Source organism: Uranotaenia lowii, chromosome 1 (genome assembly GCF_029784155.1).
Source record: "Uranotaenia lowii strain MFRU-FL chromosome 1, ASM2978415v1, whole genome shotgun sequence".
Taxonomy (NCBI): domain Eukaryota; kingdom Metazoa; phylum Arthropoda; class Insecta; order Diptera; family Culicidae; genus Uranotaenia; species Uranotaenia lowii.
This window is the reverse complement of record NC_073691.1, coordinates 111,661,318-111,678,768: the sequence shown is the minus strand read 5'-3', so window position 1 is coordinate 111,678,768 and position 17,451 is coordinate 111,661,318. Positions and strand designations below refer to the sequence as shown.

The 17,451-nt window shown below is 36.9% G+C and overlaps 1 protein-coding gene and 1 long non-coding RNA gene across 11 annotated transcripts in view; one reads left to right on the top strand and one right to left on the bottom strand.

The window, feature by feature from the left end:
* Nucleotides 1–17,451, bottom strand: part of LOC129738769 (inhibitory POU protein) — a 151,659-nt gene that overhangs the window by 38,019 nt on the left and 96,189 nt on the right. For all 9 annotated transcript variants that reach the window (XM_055730049.1, XM_055730052.1, XM_055730055.1 and 6 more), the window contains exon 4: nucleotides 7,220–7,393. In XM_055730049.1, the coding sequence (XP_055586024.1) occupies nucleotides 7,220–7,393 (174 nt within the window). The remainder of the gene's footprint in view (nucleotides 1–7,219; nucleotides 7,394–17,451) is intronic.
* Nucleotides 5,916–7,468, top strand: LOC129738774 (uncharacterized). Of its 2 annotated transcripts, XR_008735635.1 has the most exons (4): nucleotides 5,916–6,352; nucleotides 6,625–6,685; nucleotides 6,780–6,880; nucleotides 6,999–7,468. It is a non-coding gene; the product is annotated as an uncharacterized LOC129738774 (long non-coding RNA). The 2 variants fall into 2 exon arrangements; XR_008735634.1 differs by having other exon boundaries at nucleotides 6,780–7,468.

Here is a 17,451-nt window from a genome sequence, read left to right as displayed (position 1 = left end):
CGGCAGCACCATGAACATTGTGTTAGCGTTTCCATCGATTTGTTCGAGGAAACAACAACCCGACTATCTTGATCAGGGTAAAACACGGCCGTCACGCTTGACCCGACTAGTTTTGTTTCATCAAACGACCGGCACCGAACTCAATTGACGAAGCCTCACTACTCGCATGGCGGATGAAGCACGTCAACAATCAACATTTCTCCATCATGCGACTGGCGAAGCTCCTGCACATGGTCAAAATTAGAATGTCAAATTTCTCCTGAGAGTGACTGGCAAAGTTCTTTACACTTCGATCGGCTGCTGACGACAGGTACACCTAAGGCTGATGTCATGCTGAAGCAACTAGCAACGCATCACAACGCAACGTTCCAATAAGATTGCGTTGCAACGCATTGGTATGTCATGCTGGCGCGACCTGTCACTTTGAAATTCCCTACAAATCATCACTTCTCTACATCTAATAATGCTTTGAATCGTCTCCTTTCTTTCGGGAGCCATCAAAAACTCATCAAATCACGACCCGGATTGCAAGAATGCCGAAATTTGAACCGACAAAATTTCTTGTTTTTTTTTGCCGGAATTTTCTCGCCGATTAAGATATTTTTTAGTTTATTATCACAAGTTCGGACAGATCTTCGTACTATTGTGCTTAAAACCCGGAATCACTGCTTCAAATCGAGAAAAAACAATATTCCTATTGGATTTCCTACTAGTCGCGCTACAAAACACATTGGCATCAGATTGGTCGCGCTATACAAAGCGACCAGTATGACAGGTCTGCGCGATTTCCATGGAGATCAAATGAGAGCTGGTTAGTCGTGTGAACGTTGCGTTGTAGGTAGCGTTGCTAGTTGCTTCAGCATGACATCAGCCTAATTGAACGACTGCTGGCAGAGAACAACAATAGCAATAAAAAACTGAAAACGGGCTTGCTGGCAGAAGCAACAATAATAATAAATGCTTTTCTTTTTCGTCTTCGGCTGGCTGGCAGGAGTAACAATAATAATTAATGCGTTTCTTTTTCGTCTTTAGTTCGGTCGACGACTCGTTCGAATGCGATTGGTGAATGCTTGACTATGAATTTTTTTTAGCTTCAAACGACTGGGGGTTGAGTGACTGGGGAACGAAGTGACTGGCGTAATAAGGAACAGTCAATTGAGTTTGACGGACCAAGAGGCTCAACAGTCACAGTCATTTGACTAATGACGATGACTGATGCCAACCCTGGGCAGGAGTAGTTAACGATAATAATTAATGCGTTTCTTTTTCGTCGAATGCGATTGGTGAATGCTTGACTATGAAATTTTTTTAGCTTCAAACGACTGGGGGTTGAGTGACTGGGGAACGAAGTGACTGGCGTATAAGGAACAGTCAATTGAGTTTGACGGACGAAGAGGCTCAACAGTCACAGTCATTTGACTAATGACGATGACTGATGCCAACCCTGCTTGATACTGGCAGATCTTTGGCTACAGGTAGCAATGTTGCTGATTCGAGTAGTGGTAATGCTTCTGATTCTGGAATATAACCACCTTATGACCCCCTGACTGAGTCCTTCATTGATAATGAGTTGATAACTCGAACAAGCTTCGGTTGGCTTCGAATCTACATAGAAAGTTTGTGATCTGAATTCTTTATATCGGGATTAAAGTTCAAATCAGGGCTGAATTTCAGCAAAACCTTTGTAATTGAAACAATTTGCATTCAAGAGCTATAAACTAAAATAAAATTATTCCTAATTTCTTTTATTTTATTAAACAGTTTGCTAAAGTTATTTCTTGTTTTAAGAAATAATATGACTTATTAGCGTGCTTTTAAATAAAAGTAATCAAGTTTATTAAATCATAACTAATCATGAAGAAAATTCGTTTAAATGAGTAATAACATTAGCAACACAATCAATTAAAATATAAATTATTCATTAAATTTTACGGCTTCAACAATATTTATAAAATAAACCATATAGAAGAACTTTGATTTCCATCTTTGTTAGAAAAATGTAAATTTACGGAGTTTCATGGTTTTATTATGAAAAAGTAGAAGCTCTTATCACAATGAACTTCATATTTTTGAGCTTCCAAATGTAATGGGAAATTGCTATTTTTTCATGGTCACGCTGCATAACACCCCTTTATGGCATACATTTTCAATCGGAAAACACATCATGCAGTAGGCTACTAAAATAATAATTTGAAAAGGATTAACTTTTGATGTTATGACAAGATAGTCTTTAATATCAAGAACCAATGTTGTTAGCGGAAACCAATTTGGTTGAACATTTCAGTACCTTCTGAACAAACTTTTGCGTTTTCCATATAAAATTTCGGTGTAGAATCGAACAAAACTTTTGTTCAGTTTGACTCAAGAGGAAATTTTTGACTTCCAGCATTTCTCTGTAAAGAATTGTTAGACTATAAACATTTTTTAATTTTTTTTTTGTACAATTCAATCTCTTGTTTAAGTTTCAAAGGAATCTTCACATTCAATTTAGTTATAGAAGCCTGAATATTACACATTCTTGCTGTGAGCGTCATCTAATTATTTTATCGTTCTTTTTTCACACTGCGTTGATTGTACAAGGTTTCCGGCGTTGAAAAATTCAATTATACTCCAAAAAACACAACCGAGCGTGATTGTGTTGTCAATAAAAACAAAATTGATATTTTATTGTGGTCGAGCATTTTTTTCCTGCCCTCGTTTTGCTGCTGGTCTACCCCGTAGGAAACGCGTTTAAGAAACAAAAACCAAACACTTTGTAAAAAAATACGAAAATTAAAGTGGTGCTGCTGTGGCGAAAAAAAATGTATGGCTCACAGAAGGCAAATAAAGAATATCATACCTTGAGGAGATACACGCGAGACCATAAAAAAAAGAAGTTCCAAATAGGCAAAATAAGCGGTAAACGTCAGTATATAAATGTACCATCCGGTTGCATATTTTATTCTCTACGAGTAATCTTTTGCTAGGGTGTACTTGTCGTAGAATTAATGTTATAAATTTATCCCAGCAGGCCAGCAGTCACGAAAAGTTGTAAATTCCCTTAAATTCCCGACCCAAAGCAGCGATTCACACAGTTGGCCGTGCACAATATGTGCGTATAAATACGTAGGCAGTGCGGGCAATGGTCTAATTTTTTCAATACCTACCTACCCAATCCTTGCTGAAGGATGTGGTTATGTTCACTATGTCCCTGTTTCAAGAACAGGAGACTACTCGTACACGAGAATTGTATGTTAACACAAATTATAAGAGGGGCGAGTGTATCCCTGCCGTTTTCTCGAATCGAGATTTCCACTACGCGTCAACAATGGTTTTTCTTGGGTTAGTGTTTTTTCTGTTGTTGTTTTGTTTTGCTCATCTTCAGCTTCCACAGTTGGTGGGCGGAAAATCTTGTTACCGAGATGTATTTTTCTATTATTTAGGCATTTATTTCTATTTAGTGAGTGTCCTGCCTTTCTGTCTCCTGTTAATTGTGATTTATAGGACAAATTATCACCCTTCTTATAGAATATATATGTTTCAATTAGAGGGGCTAACTCTGAACCTTATCTGTCCAGCCAGGTGCTTCATTAGGAGCCCTAACATGTGAGTGCGATGCAAAATAAATGGCATGTCCGGTGATCTGCTTTCACTTTGACACATTTTAATATTACGTGTAAGTGTGTCTCGTAATTCAGATATATCGTAGTTACGTTCAAGCTTGAACGTAAAAAAAATTATGGAGTTTTTAAAACAATATCGATATTTCTGCTAAAGTTCTAATAAAAAAACTATTTTTATCTGAATACATGTAACTCATCTATGTGAGTACACATTTAAACTGAAAAGAAAAGCAGTTCTGAATTTATGAGTTTTTCGATTATTACCTATTTTATTCATTTTCTACTTTGAACTGCACAAGCTTGGTTGGGTAGATCTCTTTCAATGTAATTCTTACAGTGTTTATCAAAAATGGAAAACCGTACGAGAAATCTCCTCTCTTTGAAGTTATCATCCACCCGTGTGGCACAACCGTTCTTTTGCTTCCTCGCTGGATGCAGTGTGTGAAAATATGTCTTGGATCCTATTATTTCGTTCCATTCAATTTGTATTACAATACCATGGAAAAGATTTACATGTAAATCGCATATAAGTATGTACCTGCTATATCCGGAAGAAGAGAATTGTAGAGCAGTGTGGTGGTTCCAATCCCTTTTCGCTTTGATGGACGTTTGATTCCTGATGCTTTTAGCGAGCGAGCGGAGCGCAGATCAGATCGGATCGTCCGGCAGAGATGTAGTAGGCAGGTTTTCTACCTGTCGTGTTGACTGGGTGGTGCTGCAGACAGCGCATTGGCCACCGACAACAGGGGACAGGAGAAGATAATCTCCGGTAATTTGATAGGACTAATACCGGCCGTCCGTGCATGTTGCTCACTTTGTAATATACGCAAAGTAAATGGCTTTGGCACAGTCAGTTAGAGTGCACAACTGGTCCGGGATCGGATAACGGATGTCGGTTTGAAAGCATTACATACTAGAAAACCCATCGGAAACTGTGTATGTCCCTTTGATTTCTACTTTTAACGGGATTGCATTCACCCGCTAATTCAGGCTGTTGTTTGCCAAAGTTATTGTCATAGATTAGTTGAAAACTACAGTCATCAATGTTGCTTTGTACGTGTTCTTCTTTTTCTTCTTTTAACAACATAGCCAAAACATGTAAGCATCCTGGAAAATGAAAAATTTGCGTTTTTCATTTTACTTGTCAACGTAATCTCTATTACATGTAAACATGCATTGGAGAGATTACTAAGGCTATGCCAATCTTGAGGTAAATAAATACCGCAATGATAGTGAAGCAAGGAAAGGAAAAAAGCGTGAAGTTTTCTTCCAAAGGCTTTCTAAGGTTTTCTCAAAAATAATGCGGTGAGATCTCGCCAAGTGATCGGTAAGATACATTTCTCACTAATTCGGATCCGTGTGTTTTTAGTTGGCTGGAATAGGGCTAAAGCTGTTTTGATACTATGTATTATAACCTATTGCATTCCATTGCAACCGAAACTTCTGAAGCCGAATTGCCTCTTCTCACATTTTCCAGTGTATGCAATATCCACGAAATTTTTCCATTTGCTACAATTACGTTTGACTTTGTGGTTAAATCAGCTGTATTCGATGTTCCATGAATTGTTTTACACTATTTTCTACTTAACTTCTGAAAACAAATATTCACAGCGCAAAAAAGTTGACGTCTTTGCAAGGAAACGCCTGCTTGAACTCAGTCCATTGCTTTCTAAGTGTACTTCTGAATGAATATTCACAATATTCTTACAATCATTTTTAACAGTTTTCTGATTAAAACCATGCTAGTAACTAAGTTCAATCATTTTGGAATCTATACATAAAATACCTTTTTTGACACATGAAATAAATTGCAAGCGAATCTAATTGTTCAAAAAAAAAATTTCTATAAGTATTTTATTTCAATTTAAATTGTCAAAGAAAATTTTTAGTTCCTTTTATAGCATAAGCTTCATTTTACAAAATTTGGTGTGTTGTCAAAGTTAAATGATAACTTAATTAACATTTTTTCAATTTGCAAATGTGCTTTTCCAATAAAACAGTAAAAAACAATGCAAAACAATTGGAATGGAACTTCACCCTTGCTAAAACGCCGACAAATTATTCGCACGTGTTACACGCAAATTGACCCATCAAAGCAATCCGCAAATATCCGAACCGCCTGTCTTCATTGATTGCCACTTGCCACAGGAAATATGGCGTAAAATGTTTTGCCTTCACTAACCTAACAACTTTATCTCATCATCGGAACCGGAGAGTTTGCCACCGCTGAACAGTAGGTACCGTAACTGATTATTTTAATTGATTTCGCATGACGGTTTCCTTTTCTTTCTCTTTGCTACTACATACGTGAGATCGAAGATTCTCGGGATCGCGTGCTGCACAATTGCTCGGAATAATCATAAATTTCAATTGTAACTGGAAACCGGCAGGTTAGAACTGCCGGCTCGAGCTGGCACCCTTGTCTTGTAGGTAGGTGCACAATAAACTGTGTCGGTCGTATGGCCGCGTGTCGCACACGTGGCAACACTCGAGAGATTCCTACCGTTTGTTGTTCCCCGCACCGCTCAAGGCGTATGCTAATGCCTACTACGCATGAGGACAATCGTAACTGGCAACAGTTGAGACATGCGGACAGCAGCGCAGCCTTTGAATTCCGCAAGCAAATCACCTCCAACAAAGCGGACATTCGAGGCAAGTGTGCGCGATGTCGATCGTAAAATGAAACATCAAAAATTATACAGACAACAACCAAACCCGATGGATGAGGTTTGCTCAAGACAACATGAATGGTAAGGATGTATGAATATTTTTCCAATAAAATAAATACGCTGTAATTTGTTTGCTATTTTCAAGGTTTCATTTTTTTTTTGTTTCGATTATAGTCGTTTTACCATCATTATGGCGTTCGCGACTTTATCAACGTTCCAGTTGGCGGATCGTTATTGAAAAACTTATGCGGTACAACTGTGTTCGATGTTTACTCTTGGGCTCGAACTCGCGGACATCTGCTCAGGAGACAACAGACTTGCCAACTGAGCTATATCACAAGCCCGCTTCAAAGGTTTCTGAATCCGAAGAATCTTTCGAAGATGTTGTGTACATTGATGTTGCAAACAACCTCGGTATAAAGTTGTTGTAAAAAAATGTTAATGGTCAATAGCTGCTTTACTTCATGTTCATCCAACAATATTTTTTTTCAAATCTCATTTTTTTCAGAAATGACTAAACAAACCCAAGGGGACATCGACAAGTGGCGACAAGAACAAAACAATTTAACTTACAATTTTGCTGTTTGTTCTAGGAGCAGTGAAACGAGAGTAGGTATAAAAGACTTCGGCAATATTTACATTTATTTGAATTTTTCCCAACAATTGCCACCATTCATGTGTCGATTAAGCTAGGGATAATTCCCTCTTTCTCATTACCCTCTGCTAGCGAGCAAGTGAGGGAACGCGAAAATGGTTTTTATTTCGCAGAGGGTCGACGACGACGACGACGGCTCTGTAAATTGAACGTGAATCGAAGTAAAGTGCTTCTTCAATAAGTGGCTCTTTCCGTTTGTTGGAACATTACCGGACTGGAACCGACTAATTGGATAGCGTCGTTTCTGTCAAACCCTATCCATGGAAGAAAACAATTGCTTATAAGGCACTCACCTGTAGCGGCCTTTGCGGCGGCGCTCCCATGCTGTGGTGATACATGACGTCATGCTTCAGCTGCTGTGACATCTGCGTGTGGGCATGACTGCTTTGGTGTTTGCCAATGTCTACGGCGGCCAGTGCCTCTGCTCGACTGAGGATTCCATCGTTGAGGCCGGAGAATATGTCTCCCTAGGGACGGAAAGGGAAAAGAAACAGAGAGAAGTGGATAAAAGATCTAAAGGCAAATTTTATTGACTGTACTAGACGACATTTGACAAAAAAAGCGATCAGATATTAGAATGAATGCTTATTTCGGAAACAAGAAAAAAATTTGTTTTATATGATATCTACAGCATTATTCTAGCAAACTGTGATCTATTTGACCTTTTAATACATTGTCTTTTTCGAAGACCAGTCTCATTTTCTGCAACAGCTCCTTCAAAATTGCGTCGAATTTCCTTTTTGGTAGTTTGGCGAATTTAGCCGAAACAAAAAAGCGGGTGCCACGAAATACGGGCGGAAATCCGACAGAAAACCTATACGACCGAATTTTGCACATATGAACATTATATTATTAACTACCCAAGCAACCAAAAGTCTCATAAAACAGGTACAAAAACGCTTACTCAGCCCCATCATTGATATGAAGTACGTTCTATGCAGCTCAAAATTTAAGTTCTTATTGATACTTTCAAGTTCCAAAACAAGTTTAATGATCTTCTATTCAGCTTCCAGCGGCCTCTTAATTCAGCTTCCAAAAAATCGCAAAATGAGCAAAAAAATTTCTCTCTATCTCAACTGAACCGTTGGTTTGGGTTCATATCACCTTCTCTTGATTATTTACTGTGTTCTGTACCGGTGCCGCCATGATGCCACGCGCCGGATTTCAAACTCGACAAATTGCTCAATTGCTTTTTTCCTACATTTCCTACATATATCACACCAGAATGGTCACTCATGTACAAAATAACTTATTGAAAAAAAACTTGCCCCGCTTGGGGATCGAACCCCGACCTTCGTGGTGAGAATCGAACAAGCTCCCACGAGACTACGCCTAGATGTTGTTCTAACTGAAACTAAAACTCGAAGAGGTGATTTGGTTTTGAAAGCTCATCAATGCCCTTTTTGTGACTTATCAAATCCCGTTTGAGCACTTTTGTGCCCTTTATGTGACTTACCAAATCCCGTATTGGGCACTTTTGTGCCCTTTATGTGACTTAAGTCCCGTATAACGTACGTATAGATCACTTTTGCAGCTTTCAAGTTCGTTAATGAGCACATATAGTTCACTAATGGGAATTGGGCAAAACAAGTCACATACAACGTACATATTAATCACTTTTGCAATTTTCAAGTTCATTAATGAGTACACAAAGTTCACTAAAGGGAATTGGGCAGTTGATTCTCTTTGTCAGCCAATATGTAACTTTCAATGCCTTCATTCAAGTAAATATGTGACTTTTGGTTGCTTGGGTATGTTCAATGAATATTTCATAAATTACTTCCAATTCAATCGAATTTTATATACAAAAAAAGGAGTGGAATTTTATTCAACCCTTCGTTTCATAAAGTAACTGTAGAGTTCCTTCAAGGTAATAAAAAACACATCTAGTTTACTCTAGACCTCAGATCAAACTGATCTCACAATCAGCGACAGAGCCTTCGTTTATTGAACTACTCGAAAGCTCATCAGATTTTAGAGCACAGTAGCACGGATACCAAATTTCTCTTCATTCCGCCCGTCCGTTTATACGTGATGGTGTTACAAAGAAAACGCCTCCATTTTTATATATAAGATTACAGTAACAAATTTGCAACAATCAATGTATGGAAATAGTAAAAAATCGTATTTTATTTTAATTTTTTTTCTTGATTTTAAAAGAAAAATGAAAAATCATGAAATGAAGGGTTAAGTGCAGTGCTTATGGTAGAGCATTCGAAAAAAAAAATCAACAATGCATTTGTGAATAACTTTTGAGTGGATGGATGAAAATCGATGAAATAATAAAAAAAATAATAAAAAATTTCACGTAGTGCCTGAGAACGCTGAAGTTAGAAGCTATGTATATGTTACACTACATATGGAAATATTCTTTAAGATTTTTTTAAGATCATGGCCACTAAACACTTATTAATATTTTTAGAGGCCATGATCTTAAAAAACATTTCCATACATGTAACATATAGTTTCTAACTTCAGCGTTCTCAGGCATTTTTTTCGAGTACTTAATAACTAATTTATAGCCTTTTTCCTGAAGCCTTTTTTTCTTAGACTTTAAATAACTAAAAAATATGTGTAGCTCAATTTTGTGAATCAATTTGAGTCACATTACAAGCTTTCCAAAACTATAAACTTTGTAGAAATCGGTTGAGAAACAAAAGAGTTTTAGCGGAAAAGGTGTTTGCCGTCGATCGGTCCGCAGTAAATATGAATATGTATACCACACAAGGTTGCCGAAATCACAGAAAAATCTATAGCTGCTCTCTCTACAATTAAGTTAGATTTTAGGATGTAGGATTAAGTTTATACATTTTTTTTTTTTTGCTTTACATAATATTCTCCTATATGTCAAATACTTTATTGCTATAGCAAATTCAAATCAAATAAACAATGTTTAGAATTTACTGAATCAAAGAGTTGAGCTGATCATAATTGATCTGAACACTTAATTCACTTTAATAATGTAACTTAAATGCAATGATTAAAAGACTAATAAAGACATATTAAAAAAAATCTATAGTTTCACAAAATTTTTGTCACAGAACACAGAATTTTGAAAGATTCACATATTTCACAGATTTTTGAAATTTTGTACAATTTTCAACGTTTTGATTTTTTAAGTCAAAATAAATTTTGGTTTTCTTACTTTGAATTGTAAAAAGGTGATACGATTCGCAATTTAAATGATTTTTTTTAGTGAAATTTTAAAAATACCACATTTGTCATTGCTTTTCAACCATATGCGTAGCTTGAAAACATTATAACTTAGAAAAACTATAAACATGAAAAAATACTTGCATTTTGAAAATAATATTAGTCCTGTAATAATTGTTTTGGGCGTAGAAATCATCATTTAAAGTTGAAAAACCGTCTTTTGACCGCCTCCGGTACGTTTAGTAGACACGATAGTTGGTCTGCATTTTTCTATGTTAGGAAATATTGATATGCTTTACCACTTCTCCAATTGAAAGGTTCGGATATCGCCTTGTTCAACCCCCATACTTTTATGGAATACTGTTATTGAAACTTTAGCTCACTGATAGATCCTCTAGGACTTTTAAAACGATTCACCACATGAACTTCGGTCTCTCAATGGGACTTTCCTCCTGGGGATCCTGCCCAAAGATTTCGGTCATTGAATTTATTCATTAGACACTATCTCAGAAACAAAAATTTTCACATGTAAACATTACATTGCTGGGTAGTTTCATTAATTTTCATCTATCTGTTCAAAAGTTATTCACAAATGAAAATGTTGCATTTTTTTCGAATACAGCCTTAGCTTTTTTCTGTTTCGTCTGATTTCTAAATATTCATCTATTGGTATCGTATTAGAAAAAAGAGATTGAGGCATAATTTAAGAATTATTTTCAAATGGTTGAGCTTCTCAGTACTGCACAAAAAAAGTTCAAATTTGTAATCGAACTGAAGAAATATAAGAACGTGAAATTTGTAAATTCTCCATACAGTTTATGGAAAAAACAACAACATAATTTATTTCAGACATAAAATTCCATACAAATGCTTTAATAGAAACAAAAATTTTCGGCGTTTAAAAATAAATGGGATACAAACTGAACCTATAAACTTTTATTACATAGAATACCTAATTGTCACAAATTTCGTCTGTTTACAAATATCTAATCAGTTGGTATCCTTTTGTGGAAATAAAGCTTAGTTCTTTTAGAAATGGGACAGTTACGAATGTGTGTATCTCAAAAACCTTTCGTTTGAATAAAATACTTTCTATGAGGGAAATGACGGTAATCTTATGATAATTGATGAAAAAATTAAAAAAAAAATTCATCGTTTTTTTATAAGAAAAAAATCTACTTTACTCTTGGTACCTCCCATCTGCCGACGCACACTTTTTAGAAACTGAGGGCAATTTAGTGCATACAGCTGTTTCAAAATTATCAAATTTGATTATTTTTGAGCCACTTTTTTGAGCGTTTTAATGGAATTTCTGCTGGAAAAATCTGACAATAACGAAGTAAAACCATCATGAGATTGAATTTAAAGTATAATAGGTTAGTATAGATCGTAGGATGCGAAGGGTTCATACAAAATTACTATTTTTAGTCATTTAAAAACAGCGAAAACCGAAGTTTTTGTTTTGATAATTTTTGTTTTTTCCACAGGAGAGGAATCTTGGCAAATCATTATATTTTATACAAAACAATCAGAAAAAACATACTTTAATATATTCGGGACCTTGCCACAAGCAGATATGGTATAGGATTCAAACGCTGGATTTTTTTTGAATTAGGGTATTTTATAAGCTTCGGTACCGGCTATACAGCTTACGAGCTCTGGAACTAGCAAAAAATTGTTGTTTTAGGTTAGGTAGTGAACCTGTATATAAGAGAAGTGACATCTGAATCACGAAATTCCAATCGAGCAAAAGAACTGTGAAAATCGATTCCAATCGATCCGAGCATTTTGTCGCAGAGCTTTTACCTTTCTTATTGAAAACTAAACCAAGGAAGGTATTGTGATTGTTGTTATAGTTCAAACAGATAATTTTTCAGCTGGTCATATCAATTTATGATTAGGTGCTATTTTTTTCAATGCTTTGGTGAATCGTGTTTCTAGTTAGAAAACTAACTGATTATTAACGAAATTCAAGTCATTCATACCGTTTATCGTGATTTTTCGGGCATCGAGTTCAATGTTGTTTTGTTGGATTGAAGGAGCGTTCACTTTAGAGCTTGAACATTGAGCCAGAAAACAGTGCTGGGGATTTTTTTGTCCAAGATTTCGGCGATGTTGCCACATATTTTATTTTAAGAGGGATCAGATGTCGCTTCTCTTATATGAAGGTTCACTAAGGTTAGGTTGGAATAACTCATAGCTAGGCAACTCTTTCAGCTTATCGGAGAAAAATATTTTGGACATTACAGCGATCTGCCCTTAGTTTTTCGCTTATTGAAAATTATAAATGCTGGTGTGAGACTTGAGTTCCATGATGTCCCTTAACCGTATTTGCCGTTCATGTGCTTCACTCCAATGCTTGATTTGAACTTTGTGGACATTTTTGACAGTGTTTGTATACTTTTCCACCTCTCATGCACAGTTATTCTTTGAATAATCAACGGTTTTGTCAGCAATCATTTTGATAATGATGGATTTTGAAGGAAACTGTGCTAAGTTATTTTTTTCTTTTTCTCTTGCATCTAAGTATCTCAATTCGCATAAATTTTGAATTTTGAAAAAAATAGGTCGGATAGTACTTTTTACAGACAACAAAATGCTATCAAAATTTTGATGGTCCGATTACTAGTAAACGAGCTATTAGCAAAAGAAAGTGTCCCATTTCTAAAAGAACTAAGCTTTATATAAAAAAAAAACCCCGATCATCAAGCTGCAGGAAATTTACTTTAGAAAACTTTTTCTTCCTTTTTCGTCGACGACAGCATGTGACCAACATGTGCACTTTACTGAACCCCAACATGTAAACATGATCAATCATTCATTTCCAACGCCTGCTTCTCGATGCGGTGATGTAAGTATAGGTACTACCATCGTAGTAGACATAGAGAAACAGCATCATAGACATAGCGGAAGGAGCGGAACTTCAGGGGTTGATATAAACTTTGTTTGGATGCCGGAAACGCCGAAAGTTGCAAGCAACAGCAACAGTGTATCGTACCTACCTTCCTACCTACAACATTAACATCCTTGTAGTACGAAAATCCGCTATGTGTGCCGAAACGATCCGAGAGAAGAAAGAATCTAACTACGAAAAATGAAGAACCATATTGAAGGTTGTGGAAAATCATGTCGTACGACAAATGTGTGTTAAAACGGTGGTTCACAGCTTTATGATACGGCACCTTCCATCATTCTACATGCCCAGCAAAACATTTACTTGATGCTCTCGGTTGTTGGAGCGCTCGCTGCTTTCTGTCCCGTGTCCTCATCAGCACTCAGTTTGAACTTCCTACTCTGTTCTACTAGCACCGTCGTGCCTTTGCTGTTGCTGCTGCTGCTGTTCACCTCCTTGTGGGTGTTGAAAAATTTACAACATTCATCATTCATCATTCATATGGTTAAGGGCGCTCATAACGAACGGTGTAGTGAAATATTTATGAGATGTCTGGACAATTTTTTAATAAGGCCGATTCGCTTCGTGAGTGTGTATGCGCTTAGATATTTTTGTCCTTTTTTGCTTCTATCTAAATATCGCCCATACACATACACATTGCCGTGTCACGTGATTTCCTTTCCCAACTTTTTTTTTCTGGAATCCGTGAAAGTTTATTCTGGTGCTGAACCAGCCATGAAATTTTGCAGTCCCGTGTAATTGAGCGACTAATGATCCAATTGAAGCAGCATAATTTTCTTGTAATCATTATTCGAACGGGGAAAAATTCGTTACAGGTTGAAATAGGTCGTCAAATTGCGATCTACATAACAAGTTCTTTACACGGATCAAAGTATTAAGTAACTATCTTTATAGTTTCAAGAGAGGAATCACGCTAACGGAAGCGAATCGGATCTAAATAATTTCGGATCGATTGGTACCGTAAACAGGGGAAACTTTGAACCCTTTTTGTTGTTGATTGCAGAATTTTCAAACATCTTAAGAAGCTACAATTGTATGCCGAGCACAAACGTAAATTTCATGTTTCTGGATCTGGGGCCTGGGTCGGATTTTTTAATAATCTCATTTTTAACATAGTTTGTGGTAATTGCAGTCGCTTCTTATTTTTTTTGCAAACCAAAATTTTCACCTTTTTTTCACTACCGTTTAAAATGTCAAAAGGCAAGACAAGGTCATAAATATAATTATAAAAGTTTAATTTGATAATTTGAACTAAAACAACCAATAAATTCAACTAAAACAACAAATGAAGTGTTAGTTCAATGCCATTTTCTGTTCTCAGTGACTATTTCTGTTTTTTTTTTCGTCAAACCTCATCGGGACCCGGGTGACACAAAACTATAAGTAAATGAAGTGTTTGTTTGAAGACCTTTGAAAAACAGATAATAAGACATTTGATATGAGCTTTTAAATGCAAAAAAGTCTGGACACACTCTCTAGAGCGTCTTAATTGTGGATTTGCTGAAAACTTTTCAAACTGATCGATGTTAAATCGATATTCTGAGTAGCCCCAATTTACGTAACCGCAATAGGCGATGGAAGCACAAAATCTGTCAGCGATTTTGGGTGAAGTGAAACATAAACAAAGGTGTTATAAAAACTGAAATTTTAAATCACTTTTTAAACTATATTTCGTGTGTTTTGGATAAAGTCGGTTGTTTAAAACTGTGATATTTTTATGCTGTTTGAAATTGTGAATTTTGAAATATTGATATCTAAATTGAAACAAAAGGTTTTGAAAAACTTTCACTACCAAAATTTGCGCAAAGAATGATTTTATTCATCAATACCTTTTTTAAAAAGTAATAAATTCACTTTTGCCCGTAAACATGTCCTTCAAACTAAGAACATTTTGTTGTTTCAGGAGCAAGCTAAACACATCGAAACGGTACCATTGGACTTCTCATTTGTAGTGGCTTTCTCTGAAGGAGGTGAAATGATGGTCGCAGGAGGAAAATCTTAAAGCGAATCGTTCCTCAGCACTAAATTCCGTCAATCAAGATTCCGGTCAATTGAACAACATCTTATACAGCTTGCTTTGTGAGAAACATTTGAACTTTGCTCACGGAGATATTGCAGTTAGAAGGACTTCTTACATGGGCCTCCCGCAGGGTTCATGTTTGAGTCCACTTTTGTACAACTTTTATGTAAGTGACATCGACAGTTGTCTCTCTGAAGGCTGCACTCTAAGACAACTTGCAGATGACGGCGTTGTTTCTGTCACAGGATCTTCCGAGTCTCATCTGCACAGACCTTTACAAGCTACTTTAGACAGATTGTCTTCCTGGGCTTTGGGGCTTGGGATTGAGTTTTCCCCTCAGAAAACGGAGATGGTTGTTTTCTCTAAGAAACATAGACCTGCTCAACCTAAGCTTCAACTCCTAGGCAGAACGATCACTCAATCGAGGTGTTTCAAGTATCTTGGGGTTTGGTTTGATTCCAAGTGTACCTGGAGAGCTCACATTGAGTATCTGAAAGGAAAATGCCAACAAAGAATCAATTTTCTCCGATCAATCACTGGCACCTGGTGGGGAGCCCACCCAGAAGATCTTTTAAAATTGTATCGAACTACGATTCTCTCAGTGATGGAATATGGTAGCTTCTGTTTCCAGTCGGCTGCCAAAACTCACCTCATCAAACTCGAGCGTATCCAATACCGTTGTCTTCGCATCGCTCTGGGCTGTATGCCCTCAACGCACAACATAAGTCTTGAAGTTTTGGCAGGAATACTCCCTTTGAAAGATCGATTCAATTTACTATCACTTCGGTTCCTCATCAGGTGTGAGGTCATGAACCCATTGGTGATTGTGAATTTCGAAAGGCTTCTTGAGCAAAATATTCATACTAGATTTATGTCTATATACCACATCCTCATGTCAATGCAGGTGAACCCTTCTTCGTACTCTCCAACTCGTGTTTGTAGCCCTGACTACGATAATTCTTATGTCCAGTTTGATTTGTCTATGCAGCAGGAAATCCGTGGAATCCCGGACACGCACCGTCCACTTTTGATTCCACAAATTTTTGAAGCTAAATATAGACACGTCGATGCTGAAAAAATGTTCTTTACCGATGGGTCCCTGATAGAGGAATCAACGGGATTTGGAGTGTTCAACGAAATATCTAGCGCCTCTTACAGCCTCCAGTCACCATGCTCTGTGTATATAGCAGAGTTAGCTGCTATTCATTGGGCCTTGGATAGTATTGCCACCAGACCTGTTGAACACTACTTTATTATAACTGATAGTCTTAGCTCTGTTGAAGCGATCCGCTCTATAAGACCAGGAAATCTCATGCCGTATTTCCTCAAAAAGATACGAGATATAATGACCACTTTATCAAGACGTTGCTTTTCCATCACCTTTGTTTGGGTCCCCTCACATTGCTCGATATTAGGCAATGAGAGGGCAGATTCCCTTGCAAAGGTGGGTGCGATGGAAGGCAACATTTACCAGCGTGAAATCGTCTTTTACGAATTCTACTTCTTGGCTCGGAAAAACTCTATTGTCAACTGGCAGCGCAGATGGGACGGGGATGAGTGGGGTCGGTGGCTCCACTCGATTATCCCAAGAGTAAATCTTAAGCCCTGGTTTAATAGATTGGACCTGAGTCGGGAATTTATTCGTATATTTTCCCGTCTCATGTCCAATCATTGTTCCTTGAACGCGGTACTCTATCGGATAAATATTGCTGGCAGCAATTTGTGTGACTGTGGCCAAGGTTACCACGACATCGAACATATCGTCTGGTCATGTGAGGCCCACCTGGCCGCCAGAGCGAATTTAATAGACTCCCTTAGGGCCCGAGGAAAACCACCCTGCACCCCAGTAAGAGATGTACTAGCTGCGATAGACATTGATTACATGTTCGAAATATACCTTTTTCTAAAAGCAATTGATCTTCGTCTATAATTCTTTTCATTTTCATATTTCCCTATCTATTTTCTGTTCTCTTCTAAAAGTAAAAAAAAAAGTGATAAAGTGATGTAGACCTAAGAAAACAATTGTAAGCATACAAACGAGTTTGGCTCCTTAAAGCCTCAAGGTATGAGCCGTTTCAAATAAAGAAATTATAAAAAAAAAAAGATTCCGGTCAATGTCGGTGTTTGGAAAAAAGGACTTGCTAATCAAGAAAATTACCAAATCAATATCTGATTTGAATATACAATCAAAAAATGGTCCTTAACCTATTTTGTTTATTTAATTTCATTTGATGATTGATGAAATCTCTTGGATTTTCATTGATTTATTTGCAAAACTACATTGAATTTCGTGTACCAATCTGAGCTTCCGATCTTGTCGACAAGCTTTTTTTGTGTATTGAGTTCCGTAGGGCAGTTTTTATGTTTATCATAATAAAGCGTACACTGACCTCGGTTGAAAAGTACTATTAAGGAGTGTATCGAGAATAAGTTATAAA